General features: G+C 50.9%; 1 protein-coding gene across 2 annotated transcripts; it reads left to right on the forward strand.

Annotated features, from left to right (window-relative positions):
- Positions 1-3,858: 3,858 nt before the first annotated feature.
- On the forward strand, positions 3,859-17,812 carry LAD1 (ladinin 1). Of its 2 annotated transcripts, XM_080918085.1 has the most exons (10): positions 3,859-4,067; positions 10,924-11,061; positions 12,317-13,202; positions 13,806-13,910; positions 14,744-14,787; positions 15,893-15,965; positions 16,073-16,210; positions 16,513-16,599; positions 16,858-16,932; positions 17,267-17,812. In XM_080918085.1, the coding sequence occupies exons 1-10, from the start codon at positions 4,030-4,032 to the stop codon at positions 17,270-17,272; spliced, it is 1,590 nt and encodes a 529-aa protein (XP_080774211.1). In that variant the 5' UTR covers positions 3,859-4,029; the 3' UTR covers positions 17,273-17,812. The 2 variants fall into 2 exon arrangements, with proteins under 2 accessions (XP_080774211.1, XP_080774212.1); XM_080918086.1 differs by lacking the exon at positions 16,858-16,932.
- The last annotated feature ends 7,358 nt before the right edge of the window (positions 17,813-25,170 follow it).

Here is a 25,170-nt window from a genome sequence, read left to right on the forward strand (position 1 = left end):
GTGTTTGAAAGCATTCAGAAGGAAGGTAACTTATTCAGGGTTGAAAGGGACTAGGACACAGGTTTCCTGACTCTAGTCTATTTGGGAAACTGAATGAAGAAGGTTATTGTGAGGCTAGGGCTCTGAGGAGCTTGTCTATCTCAGGACCCCACCTGACTCCAGTGCTAGCCTTCCTCATTGCTGGGGTCAGTAGAGGTTGGGCGAGCCTGGCCCTCTGCTTTGGGTTCAGGAAAGGTATGCCTCCCCTGGGTGACAGGCAGGCGTTTCAACTTGGAGGCCCAGAGGGGGGAAATGTGTGAATGCCATGATTGCTTAGAGAAAGGGTGAGCAGGTTTATGTGGCACACCACGGGGAGCTGGCTGTCACTGGTTAGTGGGGTACTTGCACTGTGTGGCTTGGTGTCAACGTTCCCAAAGGATGTCTTCCCAAATGGCTGTTTGTGACCCTAGCCCTGCTGCTGTTCTCTGGTGAAGAGCCAACGCCAGAGATATTTGGGGAATCCCATAGCTAAAAGAGAAAAGGGGAAAGAGCTCTCATTCCGAATGAGGCCAGAACTGAAATGTCAGGGTGTTCAGGACAGCTGGTTAGAACTGGGGATCCCCCAGATTTCCATTCTAGCCTCCCTGGAAAAGATGTCCTATGAGTTTTGTGTTTGGGGGGATTCCAGAGCTTGCCTGTCTGTTGAGTACCTCAGAACCTCAAGAAAGGGACCTCTCTCTGGTTTATCTTTGGTTGGGAACTGGCAGAAAACTCCTCCTCTTGGTCAGGAGCTTCCCAGTCACAACGGGCTCTGCCTTGGTGGATTTTCTTTGAAGGAAGTGTGATCATCACATTTAAGCATATGTGTAAATAATTATAAAGTACCCATGTATGGAGAGTTTATATCTTTATAGTGCTGTGGCTTATACTCCTGGGTATGCATGCAAGCCCTCAGTCACTGAACTCCATCCCCAGCTCCCAGCCCTTCATCTGCAGAACTAGGCTATTGTGAAGTTCTTTGAAACCCTTTCCCACCCCCACCATACTGCATTCCTCTCCACAAAGGTGAATAAACATGGTCTTCAACATTGTGTTTATGAGAGTCTCCCTTCTTCAAGATCTGGCTTTCTGCAATCTCAAGTTATCTGTGGTCAACTCTGCCCCAAAGATGCTAAATGGGGAAAAATCCTAGGAACAATAATTCGTTCATTTAAAAGTACATGTTGTTCTGAGTAGTGTAACAAACTCTTCTAACATCCTACCCAGGACCTAAATCATCTCTTGTCCTGTGTACCCACTGGGAAAACTCCACCATACCATGTGGTGTAGCTTCTGTCTGCTATCCACTTGGCCATCTCTGTCCCCAGGTAGGTAGGTTGTGTGGTATCACAGTTCTTGTCTCTAAGTCACCCCCACTTTCTCAATGGCCCCAAAGTACTGGTAATTGTATCACATGGATAATTATAATTATGTCTCCACCCTCCTTCCCCCCTGTATTTTAGGTTGGCCTCGAACTTACTATGTAGCGTAGGTTGGTCTCTAGTCCTTGGCAACCCTTCTGCCCCAGCCTCCTAAGTCCAGGGATCATAGGCACAGACCTCCTCACTTGCTCTATTTCGTAGGCTTTGTTTGTTTTCTGTGTAAGTGATTGAATCCAGGGATTCATAAGTGCTAAACATACATGTTATCACTGATGCCACTGTCAGCCCGTTGTTCTTAGCTACTGGTACAGAGTCTATGTTATAAATTAAGCTCTATCTTATAGATAAGAAAAACATCACATGTAGGGCTGGTATAGACTGTGATTTCAGGCATTCCCAGGAAGTCTAAGACAGACACTGTGAGGATAAAGGGGCTGCTATACAATTTCCTAGTTCTCTGTGTACCTTTCTACATGTGTGTGAATTCCTCATCGGTATGTTGCGGAGGTTCCCACCTCCCTCCGAGCTTTATATAAGTGCATGGGTTTTGCTTTTGCTCTTTCAACACTGGCTCAAAATCTGCAGCATGTCCATTTTCACCCTCCAAGAAAGGATGAAGGGTGAGCCGTCCTTTCTTCACTCCTTCCCAGGCTTCTGCTTCCTGGCAGTGCTTCTTCGGAAATCCGTGGGCCCCTCTTCTGATGTTCAATTCCATGAGGTTTTCTATTCAGGAATGCAATCGCCGGAGAACAAGAACGTCGTCACTGTTGAGAGCTGTACCCTTCACACGCCTCCTGGCTCTGAGAAGTCTGGAGGCACCATACCCATTGCTTTTTTGTTTGTTTGTTTTTGTTTCCCTGATACCAGAGATGGTTCTGGATGCCTAGAACCCCCTGGATCTCAGTTTTCCCATGACCCAGACTCCCAGTGTCAGCTTCAACGAGAATGGAGATTCTTCCCAAATTAGTGTAATCCTCCAAACTGCTATTGAGCACACGTGTGGCCAGCAAAGTTTTGATGTGAATCTGAGGTGAGATTCATTTTCAGTGTTTGGGAAGCCAGGATATGGATGCAGATTCCAATCCCATGTTGTTGAAAGCTCCCTCCCTCCTCTTTCCCACGCAGCCCCTGTCCTTGGGCTATGGGGTACACAGTGCCAAGTCCTCTCCTGAGCTCCCACACCAACATCCCCTGATCGACTGGACAGCTCTTTTTAAGATCTTTGATTCAAATGGCTGATGGTTTTTGATAACATGGAGGCAGCTCCCCAAACTAAGAATCATCAGGTCAAAATGTCAATAAACCCTCTGCTGGTGTCTGGTCAACTTTCTCCCAACAGACCTCTGGGATCCTTGTCCCGAATCCCTGACGCTGGAGCCCCAGTCTCTCTCACATTAGGCAGAGATGAGCTCATGAGCCACACCAATTACTTCTGGGCCCACAGTTCAGCTTTCCACAGCTCTTGCTAACCCCACCTCCTGTTCAGTGTTACCTTTGATTACACCCCCTCCCCTCCTTGGTTTCCTTTGTAGATTACAAAAATAGTCCCCGCCCCCCCCAGTCCCATGTGGGGACTCCTGCCTTTGCTGGGTGGCACTCTAGCCTTCTCGAAACAATGTCAGCAGCAGATATTGATCCCAATTTCTGATCTTTCAAGGAAGATAAAACTCCCCATCCAGGTACCTGACCTCACACGCTCAGTAAGGAGCTAGGTTCCCAAGTGGAAAGCAGCTAGCACTGCATTTACCCACGCATGCATTTACAGTGGGTCCCCACGGATGGCGTCCGAGTTGCCTCAGGTTATTTCAATACTAAACTCAGTAACATATGGGCCCTCTTCCTGGGGGAGCAAAACTGTGTTTCCACGGCACAGTTCTACACTCTGCCCCTTTAGCCCACTGTGGGGTATCAAGGAGCAAGGACCGTGTTTGTGGCACATATGGTTTGTCGTAGCAATGTCCGCTCTTTGTTGAGCCTCAGCTCTTTATAGGAGAGACCGCTTTTATTGCACATTGCCTGCTTATCTAAGCCAGAGTCTTCCAGGTAGTTTCTGACCCTGGGGTGTTTTCTAGGAGCCCCTCATTACTTCACCGCTGTTGGCACTCTACACCCAAGATTACGGTACGCGATCTAACTTTTCTCCTAGGCTTCCAGCTCTTGGGTTTCTGCCCGCTAAGTCGATTTCCAGGCAGAGAGCTCAGCCTGACCCCGATCTTTGGGTTCCGCCCCCCTCCCCGACTCCCTGGCACTCTGGACCGCGACTCCCAGGGAAGACGCGGGCCGGCGCCAAGCTGGTCCAACTGGTTCTGAGCAGGAAGTCTCCCCGCCCTGGCCCCGGGCAGCCGAGCAGCCCCGCGTTAGCCCCGGCTTGGGTGCAGCCCGCAGCTCGGTGCGACAGTCCCGCAGAGCGGCCGCGCGGGAGACCCGCCCCGGCGGAGAGCAGCGCGGCTTTGTCTGGGACGCCCACACCTCAGAGGCCTCTCCCCGGGCCGGCGAATGGGAGCGCGGCGGCGCGGGGCCGAGCCGGGCTGAGATAAGCGGCCATGTGACCCTACCTGGCGCGGGGAGGGGCCGCAGGTGAGCGGCGGAGCACGGAGCTCGGCACGCGGCGGCCGCGGGGCTCGGCAGCATGTCGGTCAGCAGAAAGGACTGGTCTGCGCTGTCCAGGTGAGTGCGGCCACCGGGGCCGGGTGGCCCGGGGTTGGGGGGACAGCCGCGCCCCTTTGGATCTCCTCTCCCGGACACAGGCCTGCTCCCTTGACGAAGTGAGACCCTGGTCTTGTTGCTCTTCGGTGGGGACAGAATTGAGACCAAACTCTGGACCCCCAGGTGACAGAGAGGGTCGCTTCCCTGCTCCTCAGCTTCCTGTCCCCTTAGGTCTTAACGAGTGGGCTAGGGGAAGGCTTGTCCGCAGCCTGGACCGCCCAGGGTGCCACTGTCTGCGAGGGCAAGGGAACGTTTTAGGCGACTAGGAAAATTTAAGAGTTACCCCAGGACTTACTTTCGAGCGGTCCCTCAATCTCTATGCCTCTTTTAAGAGTTTTAGAGTGGGTCTGGGAAGTGTCCTTTAGCCCCACCTTATGGAGTCAACAGAACCCCGGGTGTGTGAATAGGATCAGAGAACGCACCCCCCCACCCCCACACACCCCAATCCCAAAGAGAGGCTCAAATTCTGAGCACAACGTTTGGGGTAGTATCTGTGCCGGTGGTAAGATGTTTGTGAACTGGTTTCAATGGGTCAGAGACTATATTATCTGCCATTTCTGCCTGCTGGACAGCCCACCCAGGGTCAGAGCCGCCCAAGGAGAGGTGGGTATCTAGGAGGTAGCCCCTCTCTTTGTGCTTCCACTTGGAGCTGCCCCTCCCTCTCCAGAAGTGTTGGAATGAGCATCCTTTCTTCCAATTCCTCTCACTGAGTCCTTAATTTGGAACACATCCTTTGTCCTAAGGTAACAGAAGCCTCCTGCCAGAGCCCTGTACTTTATATTCTTCAGGTTCCAGTCAGGGTAAAATTGTCTTCTTGGCCTCTCCCACGTGGGCTCCAGGTCTTCAGATATTTTGTGGGGTCAGAACTATGTCTGCAGGTGTGGTCCAGTGTGGGTACCATGGCCTATCATGGAATCTCTCACACATTTCTCACCACTTAAGAGCTGCTGCCCCTCAAGACCTCCCTGAGGGTTTCAGAGTCTTTCGGTGTCTGTCACAGAAGCTCATCATTTGGCTTGAGGACTTCCTCCTCAGAGCCTAACTAAGGACACTGCTCGGAAGTACGGTTGTCCCTCAGCCTCAGTGCTGAGAGGCCCGTAGTATCTCCAGAAGGGGAAAGATAAGCTCCGAGGGTGAGAGCCAATGCTCTGGAAAGGGAACCCACGCTGCCTTAGAGGTCAGACACACCCCAGGGAAGGTATGTGCTCAGGGTGGAGCTGGTACGGAGGCAAGGCCTTGGACTCTGTCTGTGGGTCAGTGTGCATGGGGTTGGTGCGGGAGTGCCTTTGTTTCTGGGTGTGGACACATCCATGCCTACGAATGCACGCTCAGATACATGTTGTGCAGCTTCTGTGTGGGTGAGCATGTTTATGGCCTGTGTGGAGATGAGATGTCCGTGGGCAGTTGGGTTTGCTCCATCTAGATGGTTGTTGAAGATGTTAGTATTGTTAAAAATACAAAACAGACTCTACTTCTTCAGAAGTGCCCAGATTGATGAGGATGTATGTGATTTTTTTTTTTTTTTTTTTTTTTGTCTAAAAGCCTGGCTGTGGTGTGTGTGTGTGTGTGTACTTGTCTGGGAGGACTAGGACTTTTAATGGGAACGGTATCTGATGGTACCTTATCCACTGCTCAGCTGGGCGCAGACTCACATGGTTGCAGGGGTGGGGCCGAGTTCCCATGGGGTGTCCAGGATAAGTGGTAGTGAAGCCCTAGGGAACCAGTCCTGCTACTGTGGGGCCTAGTCTGGCCTCCTTGCCTAGTCCCAGCCTTCATGGAACCCCGTGGGCAGCTGCAGCTGCTGCCAGCTCTTCCCGATGAGGCACCTGGAACACAGGACTGCTCCTGCCCCATTCTTGGTGAGCAACAAGCCTCAGCGGGCCACAGGAAAGGGCTGTGAGTCACCATCAGCCCAGCCTTCCAGGCTACGGAGGCCTGCGCTGAGGGTGTGCGTGACAAAGGTGGCCTCAACTAGAGCCATAGTGATCCTGCGCTCCCTGTCCTCAGCTGGGAGGCTCAGAAGCTGCCGATGGGATGGGGTCAGCAGTGAGCTGCTTGTCCTGGTCGGCCTTGTCCTTTCTTCCATGTGCTGACCTGGTGACCAGTGAGGATATGCCAGCCTGTCTGTGGGGGGTGAAGGGTGGATCTCAGCCCTGGGACTAAGTGGCCACTGGTTAATCATTTCCTTGCCTGGCCCTTAAACAGCCTTCTCACCTCCCATGCTTCTCTGGGTTCTTCCGATACCTTCCTTTAGACAGTCTGGTGCAGAAGGGACCCCAGACCACCCACCAAAACGCCTGTGTGTGTGGAAGGGGAGCCTGCTCAAGAGCTAGACTGGCCCAAAGTCATAGCCACACTGAAGGTCCTTCTACCATGTTCTCCTTTCGCATGCCCCGGTCTTTGAACCCTATGTACCCTCTAGCTACTTAAACCAGAGCAACTGAGCCCTCGTCTGCCCTGTAACAGGCTTCTCTGTGACCACTCGGCAAAACGGGTCCTACTACGCCTAAGTCTAACAGGGCAGTTATGCCTTTAGTCATCTGAGAGAGAGAGAAAGGGTGGAGTTGGTGGATCAGGAATGGGGAGAAGCAGCAGCTTCACCTGGAGGCAGAGCGGGAAGTGTGTCCCCCAGTGAAGGCCAGGAGATGGAGAAAAGGGTGTGGAGGGGTGTGTATAGTGAGCTGCTTGGCTGGGATGCCCCGGCAGCTGCCAAGTCCCTGGGCTGCGTTAGGGCCTGTGGGATCCACAGAGGGCCTGGCTCTAGGGCTCCAAAGCGCTGTCCTTCCAGCTACACTGTGAGCTTGGCTGCCTCTTTGCTCATGCTTAGGCTCCCATTTTCCTTCTGAATGCTCAGCTGTTGTGCCCTGGTTTAGGACCAGCACTGATGCCCTGACCAGGACACAAAGGTATTTCTTCCCGGTCCCTGGTATCTGGGTTAGGCCACAAGGCTTTGAGAGGATGACACAGGTCTGAGGTCTTGGGTCCTTCTTTTCTGTAGCTGTAGTTTCTCTAGAAAGTTTAGAATTCTTTAAAGCCACAGGTTTCTCAAATTTGAGTTGGGTAGCACTGCCCTGCTCAGAGCCTTGTACAGATGAACATCATTGGGTATTTGTGAAATACTCAGACCAGCCTCTGGCACCATGCCAAGCACTGACCCAGCACTGACCCGTTAATGCTCCCCTATTCACCTTCATACTCTTATCCTTTGATTTGCTTTTGACCATGTTTGAATGTCAAACCCTGTTTTAAGCCCCCAGTAATTGATTTATTACTGGGACGTCAGTGATTTGCACCTGCTAAGGAACCGGCCTTTGCCCTTCTTTCTCTTCCACGTTGTTCATTTCTTCCTTTAGAGTCTTTGCTTAGGAGAGATAAAATTCTCCCCCTGGGGTGGGATAATGAGGAGACGAATGTTTTCCTGGGTGTCAGGAGTTGAAGGTGACTCCATGATTTCTGAGCAGGGTGATCACATTGCCTTTCCTGAGTTTTGGGGTCTTGGAAATACTGGCAGCTGGCCCTGACTTCTGCAGCCAGCTCTCACCCAACCTGGCCATGAGTCATGTTTGAGGAGTCCTGGTTTGGGCTGATGGCACAGCACATAGGGCCCCGGTAGAGGGCAAATACACCCCCCTGCTTTCCCCAGGGGCAGTGAGCAGCGTCTGAGAACAGTGTTGCTCATGGTCCAGGAATCCTGGAAGCTCCAGCCTAACCCTGCTGGGTATGGGTTGGGAGTATTCACTCTCCTCTGGATATTGGCTCTCTCTGGAGGGTAGAAGTTATTCCCAGTCTAGGACAGGGGTAGGGAGGAGGCAGAGTGGGAGAAGGGGCAGTGTCCTCATTTGCAAGGCAGCAAAAAAGAGTGGGGCATCAGACCCTGGCTAAGAAACTGTAGGTTCATGTGCAGTGTGTGGGTGAACGAAGGAGCAGGCTGTAAAATATACAAAGATCACAGGGCTCATGTGAAGGCCCCAGGGAGTTTGATTTAAGATCCACGGTCAAGGAGAAAGGGAAAGATCCTGAAGTGGAATATGATTGTGACCGAGATGACTAGAATTGATGTTGCCATCATAATGGTTGAGTTAGAATATTCCGGAAGGTTCTCTTCTAAGGTAGCTCCTTTCATTGGGGTGATGAGCAGACACACTCTTCCCCGTGTAGACAGGGGTAGATTGCCTTCAGGGGCTTCGACTAGCTCCCTCTTTGTATTCTTCTGCATCAAGTTGGTGCACTTCCTCAGAAGAGGAGGGTCCTGGGTTCTGACTGTTACACATGCTTTCCCACATTTGTTGGCACTTGCTGTATACTGGTCATGTGAGATACCAGAGGTCTCCAAAGCCTGCTGCTCTGTCCTTCCCCCCCCCCCCAGTAGTTCCTCTGTAGGCTAACCCTAGCCTACCATCTCCCCCTGAGCATCTAGCTCTCACACCAGGGCTTTGCACTCACAACCCCCTCCTGGGACCCTATGCCGCCAGATATGACACCATTGGCTCCTTTCCTGGGTTTGTTTCCTTGCTTACTGTGTGACTCCCCTAGTCCCCATGAAGGAAGACATGCTATTTTTCTTTCTGTTGTATTTTAGCTCCCAGAATTATGCCCAACCTGTAGGCCTTCAGAAAGCATTTGGTTAGAGAACGTTGGCTGAAAAGATGCGAGGCTTTGCCTGGGAAAGTAATTGTTCTCTCCAACAGTGAAGAGATTCAGGAATTGACTTGCCCAAAAGAGAGGTGACTAGGAACCAGGTCCCTGAGCTGCCTTGCAGACACCAGAGGCCCACTCGTGCATTTTAGATGCAATTCAGTTGTATACAAGTTGTGAGTTTTGCAGTAGATTGTAGGAAATAATTACAATGAAGGGGTAGCCACTTTCCTCCTAGTGTTTTGATTTCTGTCTCTTGCTGACACCAAGAAAAAAACAAAAAACAAAAAACCAGAAACTTAACTGACTAGCCCACTTCAAAAAGACTCCTACTTCCCTCTCTAAGAAATCTCAGTTAAGTATGGCTAACAAACTATACCTTAAGTTCAACCTTATGGCAACAGATATATATGTAAGGTTCTCTTTGAGGAATGTTTTGTTTCCTTCTTCTGCTGCAAGCTAATGCAGCATGTGTTTGAAGAGTTGCCTCTTCAAGGACAGAGTTCTAAGAGAAAGGACTATGCCAAGGTCTACTCCCTTAATACCCAAACTTGGTTACGGACTAGGGGCGCCATTCTTAGAGCTGTTGAGTGGCTGTGTGTTCTTTGTTTGGGTGGAGGGAAGCTGGGTTTTGGTAGGACAAGTGGATAAAGATGGTGAGAAGAGCCACTGCATGGGCTGACTGGGCTGGTTGAATGGTTAGTGGGAGGTCGTGTGACTGCCTCAGTGTCTAGTTACTCCCACAAATGCAAGGTCACAGGAGAGGAAAGCGCGTGTACAGTATGTAGAGTCCACTTGCTGCTTCAGGCAAGTAGAAGACAGCTTTAAAAGTTGAGATGGGAGGGGGATGGAGAGATGGCTCAGTGGTTAAGAGCACTGGCTGCTCTTCCAGAGGTCCTGAGTTCAAATCCCAGAAACCACATGGTGAGATCTGATGTTCTATTCTGGTGAGTCTGAAGACAGCTACAGTGTACTTATATATAATAAATCTTTAAGGAAACAGGCCTTGAGAAGGGAAAGTCTACCATGGGTCTCTCTCAGTCTGATTTGGGAGTCTACCCTAACCCTACCATCAGCGGCTAAGGATTTCTGTGTGCGATGAGCAACTTTGAGGGAACTCCTCAGATGCTGTCTGTGGAGGACTAAGAAGAGAGAGGGCATTGTCCTGTTCCCATCATGCAGAGAAGGTCTGTTCCCACAGTAAAATCCAGCACACACAGCAGTGCTCAGCTAGGGCTACTGGGACTCCAAGGGCCTATTTGGCAGTGCTAAAAAATGTATTTGCTTGTCAGGATGGAGAGGGGGGCTGCTACTGATGTCTAAGGGTGCTGCTTGGTTCTTACAGTCCAGGCCAAGAATTGCAAAGAGTTATCTGGCTGAAATGTCAGTGGAGCCAACTGGGTCTGATCTAACAAGATCCCTGCAAGCTATGTAGACAGGAGCTGCTCTAAAAAATTAAATTGTTTAGTAGCCACATTAAAGAAGCAAATGGGAGAGCTGGAGAGATAGCTCAGTAGTTAAGAGCACTGCCTACTCTTCTTAAGGACCTGAGTTCAATTCCCAGGAACCACATGGTAGCTCATAACCACCTGTAATGGAATTCAATGCCTTCTTTTGGTATCTCTGAAGACAGCTACAGTGTACTCACATACATAAAATAAATAAATCTTTAAAAAATAAATAAAAGGAAAAAATTAGTATATATCTCATTTGCTTTAATATATTCAAAAGTGATCATTTCAACATGGAATTAATATACAGTCTCTTCCTTCCTTCCTTCCTCCCTCCCTCCCTCCCTCCCTCTCTCTCTCTTTCTTTCTTTCTTTCTTTCTCTTCCTTCCTTCTTTTTTTCTTCTTTCTTTTTTTCTTTGATACAGACTCTCACTATGTAGCACAGGGTAGCCTTAAGTTTCTAGAATCAAGCCTTCTTGCTAGCTGTTACCACAGGCACAGGCCATCATGGAGCGTTAGTTTGTTTCAATGAGAAACTTTGCACTTCTCTTCTTTGTCCCCGGTCTTTGAAATCTGGTGTGTATGTGTATACGGATAACCCATCTCTGTCCCAATTATCTGCACTGGCTGGAGTGCCTCAGGGCCTCTGGCAGCAGAGCTGCCTTCAGGCACATAGTCCTCTCCCAGGCACCTGGCTCTGGCTGTGCTGATCACAACCTCCTCCTCCTAGCCTGGCCCGGCAGCGGACTTTGGAGGATGAAGAGGAACAGGAGCGTGAACGCAGGCGGAGGCACCGCAACCTGAGTTCAACCACAGATGATGAATCTCCAAAACTCACCCAGAATGGAACTCAGAGATCTATGGAGAGGTACTTGGTTGGATTCTGGGTTCTGAACATCATTTCAGAAGGGTGAAAGTGGGGTCTTAGCTGTCCCAGGAAGACTTTGTGAAATCAGTTTGACCTGCTAAGGATTTGGTCCTGGGATAAGGCTGATGGTGGGAAAATGAACTTCAAATTCCTCATCATCTCCAGACCCGTCCTCAGCCACAGCACGGGCCCTACCCTTGTTGACACACTCCTGGATGCTCTTTGGTGAACCTGTCCATGAGCCCTGCTCCCTTATAATGCATCTCCCTTAGCCCTCACGATGTCTGAGAGGCCACTGTTAATAACTTGTTTTACATCAGAAGAGCCCCAGGAAAGCATGCTAACTCACTGAGGGCCTAGATCTAGTGGGCGTGGCTACACTGTTCATCCAGATTTGTATGCTTCCCTTATACAGGCTACCTCCTCATACTCTAACCCTCCGACTCCCAGGGGAGCAAAAGGGGACAGGTCATGATAGCTAAGTTTGGGGATTATGAGGGAAAGGAAGAGAAGGGCCCAAAAGTTCCTGAATGCTGCTCATGTGCTAGGACTTTGCTCTCACAGGATGGCCCTCATCCTGGGAACTACCCAACACAAGCTCAGTTTACAGAGCCAAAAGGCTTGGACAGTGGGTTGATGTGCCTGAAATCACATGAAAAGTGCAGACAGGAGGCACAGACAGAAAGACAGACAGACTCCTTTAGATGGAGCCCATTCCTTCAGAGCTTTAAACAGGTTTTTGTTCGATTGTTTGTTTTCTTTTTATCTTGTTCTTTTTCACCCCTCTCCCAATGAGGAAAGATCAGGCTGTGCCCTCCAGGCTGACCCAAACCCACTTCCATCACTGAGTTTTGCATATACCCATGTGACAGGCAGGGTAATAGAATGGTATCTCAGAAGCTTTGGGTTTGCCTTTTAGCTCCCTACCAGTTAGCTCCCATGGCTGTCTCTAGGCTCTGATAGACAGGAACTAGACTCACTCCTTTGAGCCCTGCTAGCCAATGTTGCCCCAGGCCTAGAACCTATAAAGCAGTTACTTGATCACTGTTAGCGATTGTGATTAAACAGTTCACTGTCCTCTGCACAGGAATCTGGTGACACTGTGCACATAGAATACATAACAGTGGTTATTTTAAAAATGGTGGGGAGAAGAGCTGGGCCCGGAGGCAGCTCATTGAGTCAACCATACTCAGGGTCACCCTCGCTCCTGATATCTGAGTCTGCCCACCTTCTCTCCCTGTGTCTTTCGTTTCAGGCTGCCCAGTGTGGAGGAAGCAGAAGTCTCCAAGCCATCACCCCCAGCCTCCAAAGAGGAAGAGGTAGCAGATTTCCAGGCTATCCTCAGGACCAGAAAGGAGCGGAGACAGAGACGACAGGCGGCAGAGGTTGTCCAGACTCCGGTGCAGGAGAAGCTAGAGGCAGAGGAGAAAAGGGCCAGCCTGGGCCCCGAGCAGACCTTGTCACAGCCCCCTGAGCCCAAGAAGAAAGTGGAGCCCGTGCCTCGACGGAGACTGAGTCGGGAGCAGCGAGGCCCTTGGGCCCAGGAAGAAGAGCGCCTAAAGACCAGAGAGCTTTTGGAAGGAGAAAAGGGGCTTCCAGAGGAGACAGTGACTCAGCAGAAGACCGTGGTCTCTGAGAAATCACCTGTCTCAGAGAAAGCCCCAGTGCCTGCCAAGAGACTGGTTCCTGAGAAAGCCTCCCCCTCGGAGAAGGGGACAGCCACAGAGAGAGCATCTCCTACTGAGAAAAGACATAACCCAGAGAAGTTGGCTCCAGAAAGAACAAGTGTGACAGAGAAGTCACCGGTCCCTGACAAGACGCTTGTGTCTCTGAAGACAGCAGCACCAGAGAGGAGGTCCGCTCCAGTTCTAGAAAAAGCCATCGTCTCTGAGAAGATGCAGGAGAGGAGGCTGGTGTCGGAGAAGGCGTCTCTCTTTGAGAAGTCACTAGGCTCAGAGACAAAGCTGACTCCAAAGAAGGCAGCAGTGTCAGAGCAGCACCAGACCCCTGGGGCAAACCAGGCCACCACCAGGGAGCCCAGAGGAAGGGCTCTCCCTGGGAAGAGCCCACCTTCCTCTGCAGAGCAGAGCACACCAGACCCACCTACTAAAGCTTCTCGATTTCCACCCATCACACTCCAGGTTGGCATTGTTCCTGTTCTGTCTCTCTCTCGTCCTCCCTAGCAGAGCTCACTGGCCTCTGGCTCCCTTGTTTCCTCCTCTCCTCCCATATTTTGAGCTGGCCTTGGTAGTTTCTTCTCTCCTTGTTAACCTAGCTACTGTCAGACTAGGACACCGAGTCGGAGGCAGATTGTTGGGCCCGCAAGGGGCCATGTGCAGGGAACACCTGGGTTCTCGAAACACATCCTCATGGTCCTAGACTCCAGCTCCCAAGCCATTTATTTCTGCTCAGAGCCAGGGTAACCTTGTCTCCTGTCTACTACAGAGCCTCCTGGGGAAGTCAGCGCCCGTTAAGTATGGGAGCAAACTCTTTGGAAGCCTCAGACCCTTCCAAAACTAAAGCTCTACTTGGTGGCCGTGCTACATTAGACTGCATAGCCACTGTCGGGCAGAGAGTGAGGCTCATGTAGTCTGACTGACTCTCTTCTACCTGTAGCTTCTGGGATGAGCCAGGCCACCTGAGGTCCCCTGGAAGTTTGAGTTTGGGGGCTGCTTGGGCCTGGGAGCACCCTACAGTTGTACCGAGGAAGATGAGCTCTTGTCTGACACCTTTGCCTCACTCAGGTGAAAATTCCCAGCAAGGATGAAGATGCAGACACGCCTTCACCCACCCTGCTCACCTACAGCAGTTCCCTCAAACGCTCCAGCCCCAGGACCATCTCCTTTCGGGTAAGAGCCAGGGGACCCTAGTCACCAGTCCACTGCAGAGCATGCGAAGGAAGCCAGTACCCATAAAGCAAGGGCTGTAGGTTATACAACAGGAAGAGTCTTCTAAAAGACTGGAGAGAGAGAGAGAAACTGAGTTTAGGGTGCCCAAACAAGATAAGTCATTTTATTTTAAGAGAGCAGGTGGAAGACATAGAAAAGGAGCTGCCCCACCTAGTGGATAAAATCAGAACTGCAGGGAGATGCACTTGCCAGACCAGATTGGCCTGTGGCAACCCTCTTGTGTTGTATCAGTCCCTATCCTTCCTCGGGAGGTGGGGGCAGGGCAGAGAGCAGCAGGTTTCTCTCCAGTGTTCTCTGCCCGGCCTCGCTGCGTGTGATGAAATTGGAGAGTTTCATCTGCTCTGTCTCAATGCTTATTCTTGCTTCTTTTGCTTTCTGGCTCATCTGTTGCTCCATGGATTGCATGCGCCTTGTACCCTGATGCATGCTAGGCTCTGGGAAAGAGCTGGTAGGCCTGAGGTTGATTAGTACTCCCAAGGCTCATGACTACTGCTGAGGTAGATAGGAATACAGGTCATAGCAGGTACCTTGGCAAGGCTGGGGAGGCTGAGAAGGGGCTTTGGACCCACACTGGAGGATGATGGCAGGTGCTTTCAGATGAGACTTTTAATGACGGCTTGGCACTTTGAGGTGGTGTGTGTGTGTGTGTGTGTGTGTGTGTGTGTGTGTGTATTCTCAGAAGGAAGATGCTTCCTGAGAGCTAGATTCCTCCCTAGAGAGGGGGCATGAACTTCCTGAGACCCTCACTTACCAACCTCACTTTCTCATTTTAGATGAGCCCCAGGAAAGACAACTCAGAAACCACCTTAACCCGCAGGTGAGCTGCCTGGAGGCCTTGCTTGTTTTTTCTGGTCATATGTATGTTTGTATGTGTGTGTGTGTGTACATATATGTATATTTCTTGTCATCATTGTGCCAAGCTGGGCCACAGGATGCATGAAAGAAGACAGAGATTTTGCTTGTGGCTCTAGATCTGTCAGGGGGACAGGACTGACAAAAGGTCCTGTTATTGGGTGAGATGACCCCGGGAGGGAAGTATCACCACAGCTTTGTGGACTCTGTCAAGGGGTCAAGTACTTGTCCCATGATCCTTCCCATGCTTGAAGGAGACATAGTTTTGATGGGGCTCTGAAGAGGGAGGAAGCTTTGCTCTTGTAGTGGGAAAGGGTGAGAGAACTTTCCAGAAGGGAAGCTATGATTAGGACAAAGACATAAAAGACTCAGCTGTGTCAGGCTAGAGTGGGCCCTGGGGACCTGCATGTTTAGTAAGTACCCTTGCTTTGTAACACTGAGCCAAGCAGAAAGAGGAGGGTACACTGTGTGAGGGCGTGGGCGTGGGGAACACAGACAAACATTTAAAAAAAGTTCTAAAATGTAGTGTGGATGTTACAAGTTTCATCCACCTCTGCCATGTAATCTGTCTGCTAAGGCTTTAGGAAGGGCACATGTTCCTAAGGCCTGGGGCTGGGGTGGGGGTGGAGCAAGAGGAGAGCAAAGACAAGCAACTCATGTGACCATTGAACACATAGCCACCCAAGCAGGCAGATGCAGGGGCACCTAATGGGGTCACAGGAGCTGTCATGACCGCCCAGCCTGAGATCTGAGTTGTTTTTAGTGGAAGAGACAGGGTGTGAGAGGAGAAGGGAGGGAGGAAACAGTGGGAAGTTCTTCTGATCCTGAAATGCCTGAACACCAAGGCAGGCTGTTCCTCAGAGGTGAGAAATTTCCCGGAGTCTGTAGACTTCGCCCTGCCCAAATCATTGCAGACCTCCCTGCAGCAAAAGCATCTTCTTCAGTTTCTGTCCTCCCTCTTTGCCAGCATGTGATGGGGTGGTTTACAAGCCCCCGGGATGGGCCTGGCCACCCTGCAGAATTTTCTTCTGACCTCCCTGGTTTGTTTCACTGTCTTCCCCTTCCCACAGTGCCAGTGTGAGGCTGCCGGCTAGCACAGTCAAGCTAGGAGAAAAACTGGAGAGATACCACACAGCCATCCAGGTAGGAGCCGAATGGTGTCTCTGTGAGGGCAGGAGCCCCTGCCAGGGTGGAGGGTGCTATTTATGAATCTCACAGTCATAGCTCAGCTGCACATCTCTGCTTTGCAGAGGTCAGAATCCGTCAGGTCTCCAGGCTCCTCCCGTACTGAAGTCCTTGTCACTCCTGCCGGTGTAGCCAGCAAGCGCCACCTCTTTGAGAAGGAACTGTCGGGCCAGAGTCGCACAGAGCCAACCTCCATCCGAAAGGTGAGGGCCAGTTTCCAGCTGCCAGGCTCTGACATCCTTGAAGCCTGGGCCTAACCGCTTGGTGAGGTTAGAAACTGTGTTGTCTGTTAATGCTGCCAGGACCTTGATTTGGCATTTGTGTTCCTGAGATTGAGTCTCCTTACCTGGGTCAGAACTCTCCAGGGTACGGCCTATCGCAGGCACACATAACTTGTGCCAAGTGACATTGTGGTGGGCAGAATCTTGTCCCCATTCTAGGGTCTTTGGAAGAGCCTTACTGTTGTCAGGGACTCTGAACCCAAAGGTGGACATTTTCTTTCCAGGAGAATCTGCGTCTGTCAGGGGTTGTGACATCAAGACTTAACCTGTGGATCAGCAAGACCCAGGATTTGGGGGACCAAGGTCCTCAGGTACCCTCACCCCATGCTTCTAAGGAGGTCAGAGGAGAAACAGACTCAACAACAGTGGGTGACTTCAGCAGTGGAGCTGGTGGCAGGGGCTGAGGGGTAGAGACACAATCTGTGTGTGAGAGCTACAGAGAGGAGAGTATCTGGGGCCTCCTCCCTTCAGGAAGAACAAAGACTTCTGGAGTAGGGGACAGGTGGGGGACCCAAGTGCCTCGTTACCCATGTCTGAGTTCCTGCTCTTTACTCTGATGTCCTAATCAGGAAGCACGGAAAGAGGCATCAGTCACCAAGAGGGCTCAGTGGGGAAATAAGTCAGCCACGTCCCTGGATGCAGAGGTGAGTGAGGCAGGAGGGACTGGCCTTGAGATACAGTGGAAGGTTCCCCAAACCTATCCAAGTGCTTACTCTTAAGTGGGTTGCAGTTTGGAGTCCTGTGGTCAGATTGCCCAGGTTCTGTCTGTCCCTGTGTGCTCAGATGGCTGACCCATGAGAATAATGGGAGCCCATGCTCTGGCTTGGCTGAGCTGTAGTTTGGGTCCCCCCACCTCATCTAGCCATTAGATTCGGGTATCTTACCCAGTGTAGGTGAAGGCTTGGTTGTCCAAAGGTGTGCCTTTCCCATAGCCCTAGGACCTCCCTTTTCTTGTTCTAATTGGCCTTTGTTTCACAGGTGTGACAAGTCCTGTCAGGACAGACCTGCAAACCTGCATCCCGAGGGCCCTTCTTCATGCTGGCCCCTCTCCTGCAGCATCCCTGACTATTGAAGACCCTACTCCCTTTCTGCCTCTGGGTCCGTCTGGTTAGAACCCTTGGGGGCCAGGAATGTGGATAACACTCCTCTGGCCCCTCTCCAGCCCCAGACTGTGGGCAAATGTGCTCTAGTGCTTTCTTGTCCTGCTTCAGGTACAATATATCCTGAACCCAGAAAGCCCCAGAGCACAGCTCCTGGCACATCGGCTATGAAGTCTCTGTGTCCTCTCTAGGGACTGCCTCCCTTTCTCCTGCTCACTTCCAGCATTAAGCTGGGTTATTTTTGCCAACTCCAGAGTTATATGTCTTGCCTACTCCCAGCAGACACTCTGTGGGCCTGTGATATCTCCACACTATGCCCTAGACCTATTTACTGCTTCCTGAAGCTTTTTCAAGCCAGACTGGAAAGGAGTCGCCAGGGGTGGCCCATGTGCTACACCCCCCTGCTTGTGCTGTGTTCCCCACTCTCCTGCTGCCCTGATTGGGGTACCTGTTTGTCTTACCACATTTCGTGCCTTACTCTCACCCCAGAAAAACCTCTCCCAGGAAGGATCTGATAAAGTCGTTAAGTCTCAGGTGTTAAGTGGCTGGTAATGTTGATGGGTTTGTTCCCACTGGCTTTGCCTTCCTTTGGAATCAGCTGCAGGGAGGGAGTGATGGTTGGCATGATCGTTGGCTTCGATGGAAGAAGAAACACATCCCTCATTCCCATCTTCTCTCACATTAAGTTCCCAGCTTTGTGACTTGATTGTGGTACCTGGGGTCGGGAAGAGATGACTCAGCAGTTAAGAACCCTGGCAGCTCTTCCTGGGACCTAGGCTCAATTCCCAGCACCTATACATTGGTTTACAAATGTTGGAAACCCCAGCGTTATGGAATCAGTAGGCACTGCGTACACCTGGTGCACAGTTATCCATGCAAGCAAGGTACACATATAATAAAATCATTTAAAAGTGTAGACTACACACACCTCCATTCCATCCATCTCCCCAGGCTCCTCCACCCAGTCCTTAGCACCATGTCCCCATGGGTGCTTGTAGAATGCTGAGCCACCCAGAAATGCACAACAAACCCTGCAACTCTACTATGGCTGGAGTCTGAAGGAGGTTCAATTCCAGCTCCTATTCCCCATCGATTGCTCTGAATTCGCCTAGAACAGTCTTGATGGAGAATGAGTGCAAGGTTGTTCATACCCACTTGCCTGGGGCATCCCACAGTTTCTCAGCCTTGGCTAGTAAGTGCAACACTGGGTCCTTGCTCCCCTAGTTTATGGAGCAGAAGTGGTCAGCAGCACCCCCCCATTTGTCCTGGATGAAGGCCCTTTGTCTTAGGCCCTACAGTCTAGGGGAGAGACAGAGGTCCTTAAACTCTGCCTGCCCTCATACTTCAGCATCTAGGGCTGGCTTATCTCTAAGACTCTCCTGCAGAGGATCTCATCCTTTTCCTAGGCTGGAGGTAGAGGGAACAGGCCCTGAAGACCTGCCTGGAACATCCTGTGTATCCTGAGAAGGACTTAAAGTGCAGCTGAGGGTTGATGTAAATCCGGGCAGGGCAGGGAAGGTAGCTATGAGCCATCTGAACAGTGGAGGGTATACCTTCTCTGCTTCTGCTGAGCACCTTGACTGTGACCCCAGGCCCTTCCTTTCTCTGAATCCCAAAAGTTCAAGCAGGTGACCTCAAAGGGCTTTGGGGTGTCCATGATGCAAATTTTGGGGAGTTCCTTGGCAGGTCGAGTTTTGACGCTGTTCTACATGCTTTTAGGAGAGGCTCCCTGAGACAGTGGAGGGGAAGCTCACCAGGTGCAGGCTCAAATGATATGAGCTTTGTCTGCACCCCCTCTTTGGGGTGCCCACTGTGGGCATACTGTTAGTGGGAACACTGGGGGCAGTTGCATTCCACAGCTGCTTCTGCCACCTGCTTTGCTCTGGAGACAGCTGATGAACAAGGGTTGGGTGGTGTTTGGGTTGGGGGGGGGGAGGGAGAGAGAGAGAGAGAGAGAGAGAGAGAGAGAGAGAGAGAGAGAGAGTAGGAGGTGACATTTGAGTGCCCCCTGGAGGCCAGTCTACCTTCCTGCTCTCCTGCGGTGACTTGGGGACATCCTGTCATTCATGCACTGGCCCACATGCTTCTTCAGAAAAATCATTTCTGATTTTCTACCTCCCTGCCTAGACCTGGTTGTTTGTAATGACCAGACCTCTAAGTTGCTTCCGGAGCCATCTTGCTATGCACTGGCGTGGCTGCCAAGAAGTGGCTGTCTGGATAAAGTCCCACACCTAAGATAACCAAGTCCCCAGATACCAAGAACCCATTGGTTTTCTAAGGAGGAGAGTGCGCTGTGTGGATAGATGCTCAGCCATCCATGAAGTGTGGCTGTGGCCTGTTTTGAAAGGTTATCAGCTCTCCTGGAAAGTAGTTTATTCTCAACTGCTAAGTTCCCAGAGATTCTAGACTGAGTTACAGTGCAAAAAAAAATGGGGCTTCATTGGGCTAGAGTGGGGAGGAGGAAGCTGGCTGTCTTGCTCTTCATGAGGTCAGTCTGGCTTCTCTACACACCAACCTGAGTCTTCTCCCTCTCTCTGCCTTTCCCAAGGCCCCCAGATTTCCTGAGCCCTCCCTTTCCTGGGATGCTGCCTCACCCCCATCTCCACCCCCTCCCCCACCCCCCACCTGTGGCTACAGCTTGTCCTGCCTCTGAACTGCTGGCAGCATGGAGACACACATGGCTCAGGATAAGCCTAGGGCTGGGGATCAAAGTCACTCGGCTCGGAGGCAGCTAGGAACCATGGGAAGGGAGCTGTGTCAGCTGAATGATGGCTGTTAGTGTGCAGAGGATCCTTACAAGGACTTTGGAATAGAGTGAACCCTGTCCCTCTTAAGTGGTAGATGTAAAGGAAAAGAGGAGACTGGAAGAGGTTGTAGGAGCTGGGCGAACCTGGTGTACCTGGTGTAAACGGGAGACAGAATCTAACTGGGAGGGTCAGGGATCTCAGGGTTAGGGACACCTGGAAAGTTGGGCCTGGTCTGAGGCAGGACATGCCCTTCCGATTCTGCTGGGACCTGCTGAGAAGACTGAAGCGGAGAGAGGGGGACTGGAGAGAGTCATCTCAGCTGTACCCCCACCCCCAACTTAGTTTCCTCTTAGTTCTCACCCCCTGAGCCCCACCTTGTGCCAGTCTCTCTGTGTGGACTGCTGGCTATAGATATTCAAACATCAGTCCAAGCTGGATCCCGACCTGTGGATCTTTTGATCCAGACAAAGCAGCTCACCATCACCAGTTTCCAATAATTTCAATAATCCTCTCCACCACACTCTTACAGAGTAAGGAGAGTGGCCATTCTTGGGTAACCTCCTCCAGCCAACGGAGGCTACTTCTGTGAGGATGATGTGGTGTGTGGCCTTGGGGGCTCATGGAAAAGACTAGAAGCCCTCACCAAAACCTGCCGAGCCATCTGCTTGAGGCCACTTAGCTCATAAGAAGCAGCCAACAGCCCAGAGGACATCTTTGCCCCCAGCCTCATTTCAAACAGAGTTCTTGTCCTCTGTTCCCCAGGACCTGGCTCAGAGGCTTGTGAAGTGTCTCTGTGGTTGACTTCTGTCCTCAACTCTGCTCCCAGTCTGCCCTTCTCGGGCCTGGGCTTCTGGCATCTGCTTTATCGAGATTCTCAAGAGGGACAGCTGGTTTATGTTACAAGCCTGTTCCCTGCATATCAGCCCTGGTTTTAAATAGCTTTATCTAGGCAGCTGGAGGACCACATGAGCTTATATGGCGTGGGGTACTTGTTCCTTTAGCCCTGTGCCGGGCACCTGCCAAAATAGCAGCCAACACCCCCCATTGTGTCGTTCCCTTCCCCCCCATCTCCCGCTGCACATTCCTCCCACCGCAGGGCTTGGCTCACACGCCCCAGCCCACATGCTTGCTTAAAGCCTTCTCCATGCCCTGCCCTCAGCCAGTCCCTGCTGAGGCTGAGCAGATACCTCTAGACCCGTGTACAGTTCCTGTTCAGAGGTAAGACAAAGGCTCTAAGAAGGGACAAAGGTAGTGGGGAGAATATGAGGGGTTGGGCCCTTACATTTTTCCCTAGTCTTGTGCTGGTGTCTACCCTGAGTGGTTACCAGGAAATCCATGTCCCTTTCTAGAGGGGAGAACACCTCCAAATTCAGAACGGATATTTCCAGGACAGAATCTAACGTGAGTGCCCTGGAGTGGAGAGAGCTTGCCTTCTTGATGGGAAGCAAGTCGGAGGTCCCGATCTTGCCACTGAAGATACTTTGTGGTTTTAAAGTCTTGAGTAAATTTTTTTTTCCTCCCAAGACCTCATTTTATTATTTTATTTAATTTATGACTAGAGTGGCCTAAATCATTTTTGGGCCATTAAATCCAACAGAATCCTAACCATCCCTAATAGGGATGCCCAGATTTAGGTTAAGGATTATGCAAACCTTTCTTCTAGAAGCTCAGAGAGCAGGATAAGGCCATGGATATTTTGGCCGTGGTGGTCCGGCTCTCATGTCCAGAAACAAAGATGCTGTCCTAGAAGCACTGAGGAAGGTGAAATGTGAGGCAGGCGGGACTGATGGGGCTCCTCCACGCAGATGTCCTGTCTCCACTGGGATTCTGGGACCAGGTGGGATTCCACTCGTGGAGAAGGTCGAGGGTGGCTAGCACTTGGGGAAGTAGAGGAGTCTATATCCCTTCCCAGGAGAAGTGGGCTAAGCTTGTCAACATTGGGAGGGTTTCCCTGGGACCCATTATGTCCCTTCTAGCGTGGCCACTGCTTCATCCCAACTTGCCCTTAGTGATTTTTCTTGTTTAGTGTCTTCAAATTGTAGACAGCTTTTCTGACTTCTGGGCATAGTGAGAGATTGTTCAAGGAGGGAATTGCTTGGCGTTTGAGAGATTTCCAGCACATTCCACAGGGAGTTCAGCTGGGAAGCCACCTGACCTCCAGGATTCCTCTGAGCCTCTTCTCACAGGACAAGTCCCTCTCTCAGGGCAGAAGAATCTGAAGGGGATCAAGTTGCCTTTGCCCCTCCCTTCTGCCGATGGCTCACGGGCTAACAGCTGGAGTTTTAGGAAGATCCCAGCTTAATGCTGTAGACAAAGGCTGAAGGGCAGAGCCTGTGGTCCTCAGATGTGGTAAGGCCAGAACCTGAAGCTAAGCTCTTTTATAGGTAAAATGATTAAAGCTACAGAGAGCTTAAGTGACCAGCCTAAGGCCACACAGTAAAAGCTGGGTTTAAAACTCAGACCTTTTGATCCTGGAAGAGGCTTCTGTTGTTTTTCTTTATTGCCCATGGAAGGTGACCCCTGTGGTGGTTGTGAGGGTAGTCAGAGGTTTAGAAGCTGGCGGAAGTGTAGGGTCCTTGATCCTTTTCACCCCTGCAGCTTCCCCATCCCCTCCCATTTGGTAGTTCTCAGGCTCAGTCTTCCCTTAGCCCACCTGGCTTAGGTGTGGTTCTCTGTAGGAGCACGTCTTAGACTGCAGTGTGTGCTCTAGGTGTTCTTTTGGGAGTTGGATGGGTTTTTGGGGACAGAAACCAAGTTGCTCCCGCTTCCTCTAATCTGCCCCAGTGGCTCTAAGCTGGTGGAAGGGCAGGAGAGATGCCCTGGGGCAGCCACACACCTCCCTCTTCCAGAACTGCCCCCTTATCCCAATCCCAGGCAATGGGCTCCTCCTCACAGGTTCTGATAGCTCCTCTGGGGTTTGGACAAGATGAGTCTACTACCAAACTCCTGGGCTCAGGAGTGGCCTTGCTCATTCTGAGGTCTAGGTGGAGGTTATCTAGTTTTCAAATCTTCTCAGTAGACTACAGCCTCATCCACTTGTTAAGATACCTTACACACTTGGCATCCTGTCCCCACTATCTTAATATGAGGGGTCAGGGTGACCCATTGCACAGGGCTGCTGTCCAGAGTTCCACTTGAGCAGGGGCTCCCACAGTCCAAGTCTTCCTCCGGCAGAGGGAGCAGGGTGGGGGCTTGCTTTTCTTGTCTCCAACCAAGCTGGCCTGGACCAGTTGCAGGCCACAGTGAGTTGAGTCCGAGGCAGTCTTAGAGCATCTGGGAATTCGAAGCTTCCTGGAAACCTCTCAGTCTCAAGGGTGGGTTCTGCTGACTCTCAGTTTAACGCAGCAGCGCATTGCATTTCATGGATGTCAAGAGATGTGCACCTGGGGTCTCAGTCTTCTCTGCATTGGGATTTACATGGAAAGGACCATCCCTGCCCCATCCTTCTGTACACCAGCTCTGACTTTGACGTTCTGTTGCATACACTGCAGGGGATGAGACATTTTCCATAGGGAACTATGTTTTAGGAAAATGGATGACCTTTCCAAGGTCATACTCAAGGATACCAGGGAGGCAGCATTCAAAGGCAGATGAATCTCACCTGGAGACCTTACTCTTTGCAGCTCTCTCTGTGGCTTCTTGTGACTATAGTGTTTCTGTAACTACTGTTGTGAGAGAAGGAATAGGTTTGGTAGAGGTATGGTAAGGTGTAGGGAAAGGGGGTGCCTTTGTGGGTCCAGGATGAAGCATCCCTTCCCCCTTTGAGGTACCAGCCATGTGATGGTATAGTATAGAATAGAGTTTATTCAGGGCATGGGGAAGGGAGTTGAGAGAAAGACAGACAGACAGACAGACAGAGGAGTAGAGGCCAGTAGGGGAGAAGGTAAGGGAGCAATGGCAGGAGAGCAAAAGGAGAGGGGCGGGGGGGGGGGGGAAGGGAAGAGAGAGAAAGAGGGAGAAAGAGGGAGAAAGAGAGAGAGACAGAGAGACAGAGACAGAGAGAGAGACAGAGACAGACAGAGACAGACAGACAGAGAGAGAGAGAGAGAGAGAGAGAGAGAGAGAGAGAGAGAGAGAGAGGAGGGAGCAAGTAGCCCTTTTATAGTGAGTCAGGCACACCTGGCTATTGCCAGGTAACTGTGCGCGGAGCCTAGACTAAATACCAACAACTCCACCTGGCCATGGCTGGTCATCCACTCATTAATATCCCCTGGATACTCATTGGGTCCCTTTATGGGGCTGTCTGTATTTCATCATTTAGAGAGAACCGAACTGAGGTTCAACTGTGCTACAAACACACCACCACCTAACAGGAGAGAGCCTGAAGCCACTGCTGTTCCTACCACAGTTAAAGGAATATCTCTACTAGTTTCCCAGGGAAACTTCAAAGCTGGACTCTTTATTGAAATTGTGTGGATTAATACAGTTCTAATACAAAGGGGCTGGCGAGATGGCTCAGCCACTAAGAACACATACCTAAGAATCCAAAGTGGGGTCCTGGCACCCACGGCAGGTGGCTCACAATCAGGTAATGCTAGCTTTAGGGGATCTGAATTCCTCTTCTGAATGCTGTAGGCACCTGAACTCATCTGTGCACACACACACAGGCACACATAATAAAGATCTTAACAACAACAAAAAGTGACTATAGAAAAAGTATTTTATGCCCTGCTGTCTGCATTCCCCAAGCAATAATTTTACAAAATTACAAATTGTAATATACACAGTGTATGGACACTGATTTGGTCTATATGCACTCTCAGACCACACATCCTGGCATCATTTGTGCAGTGTTTGGGTTGAACTCTATACAGTTTTAACCTGGGTATGTTCATATATAATCATCCCTACAAGACCCACCAGGGAACCTTTAAGATGGTTCAGTGGTAAAAGCACTTGCCACCAAGCTTGAAAACCCGAGTTCGATCCCTGGGACCTACAAGGTGGACGATGAAAATCAGTTGTCCTCTGACCTCCAAACATGTACGGTTGAAACTCATGTGTGTGCATGCATACACAAATAAATAAAAATGTA

Source organism: Micromys minutus (assembly GCF_963924665.1).
Source record: "Micromys minutus genome assembly, chromosome: 6".
In the NCBI taxonomy this organism is placed as follows: domain Eukaryota; kingdom Metazoa; phylum Chordata; class Mammalia; order Rodentia; family Muridae; genus Micromys; species Micromys minutus.

What these genes read in the sequence shown, in the direction of transcription:
- LAD1 (XM_080918085.1), top strand. Translation starts at nt 4,030, where the DNA reads ATGTCGGTCAGCAGAAAGGACTGGTCTGCGCTGTCCAG. An exon ending in CCAGGACCATCTCCTTTCGG is followed by an intron (nt 13,911 to 14,743) that starts GTAAGAGCCAGG and finishes TTCTCATTTTAG; the next exon opens with ATGAGCCCCAGGAAAGACAA. An exon ending in GAAACCACCTTAACCCGCAG is followed by an intron (nt 14,788 to 15,892) that starts GTGAGCTGCCTG and finishes CCCTTCCCACAG; the next exon opens with TGCCAGTGTGAGGCTGCCGG.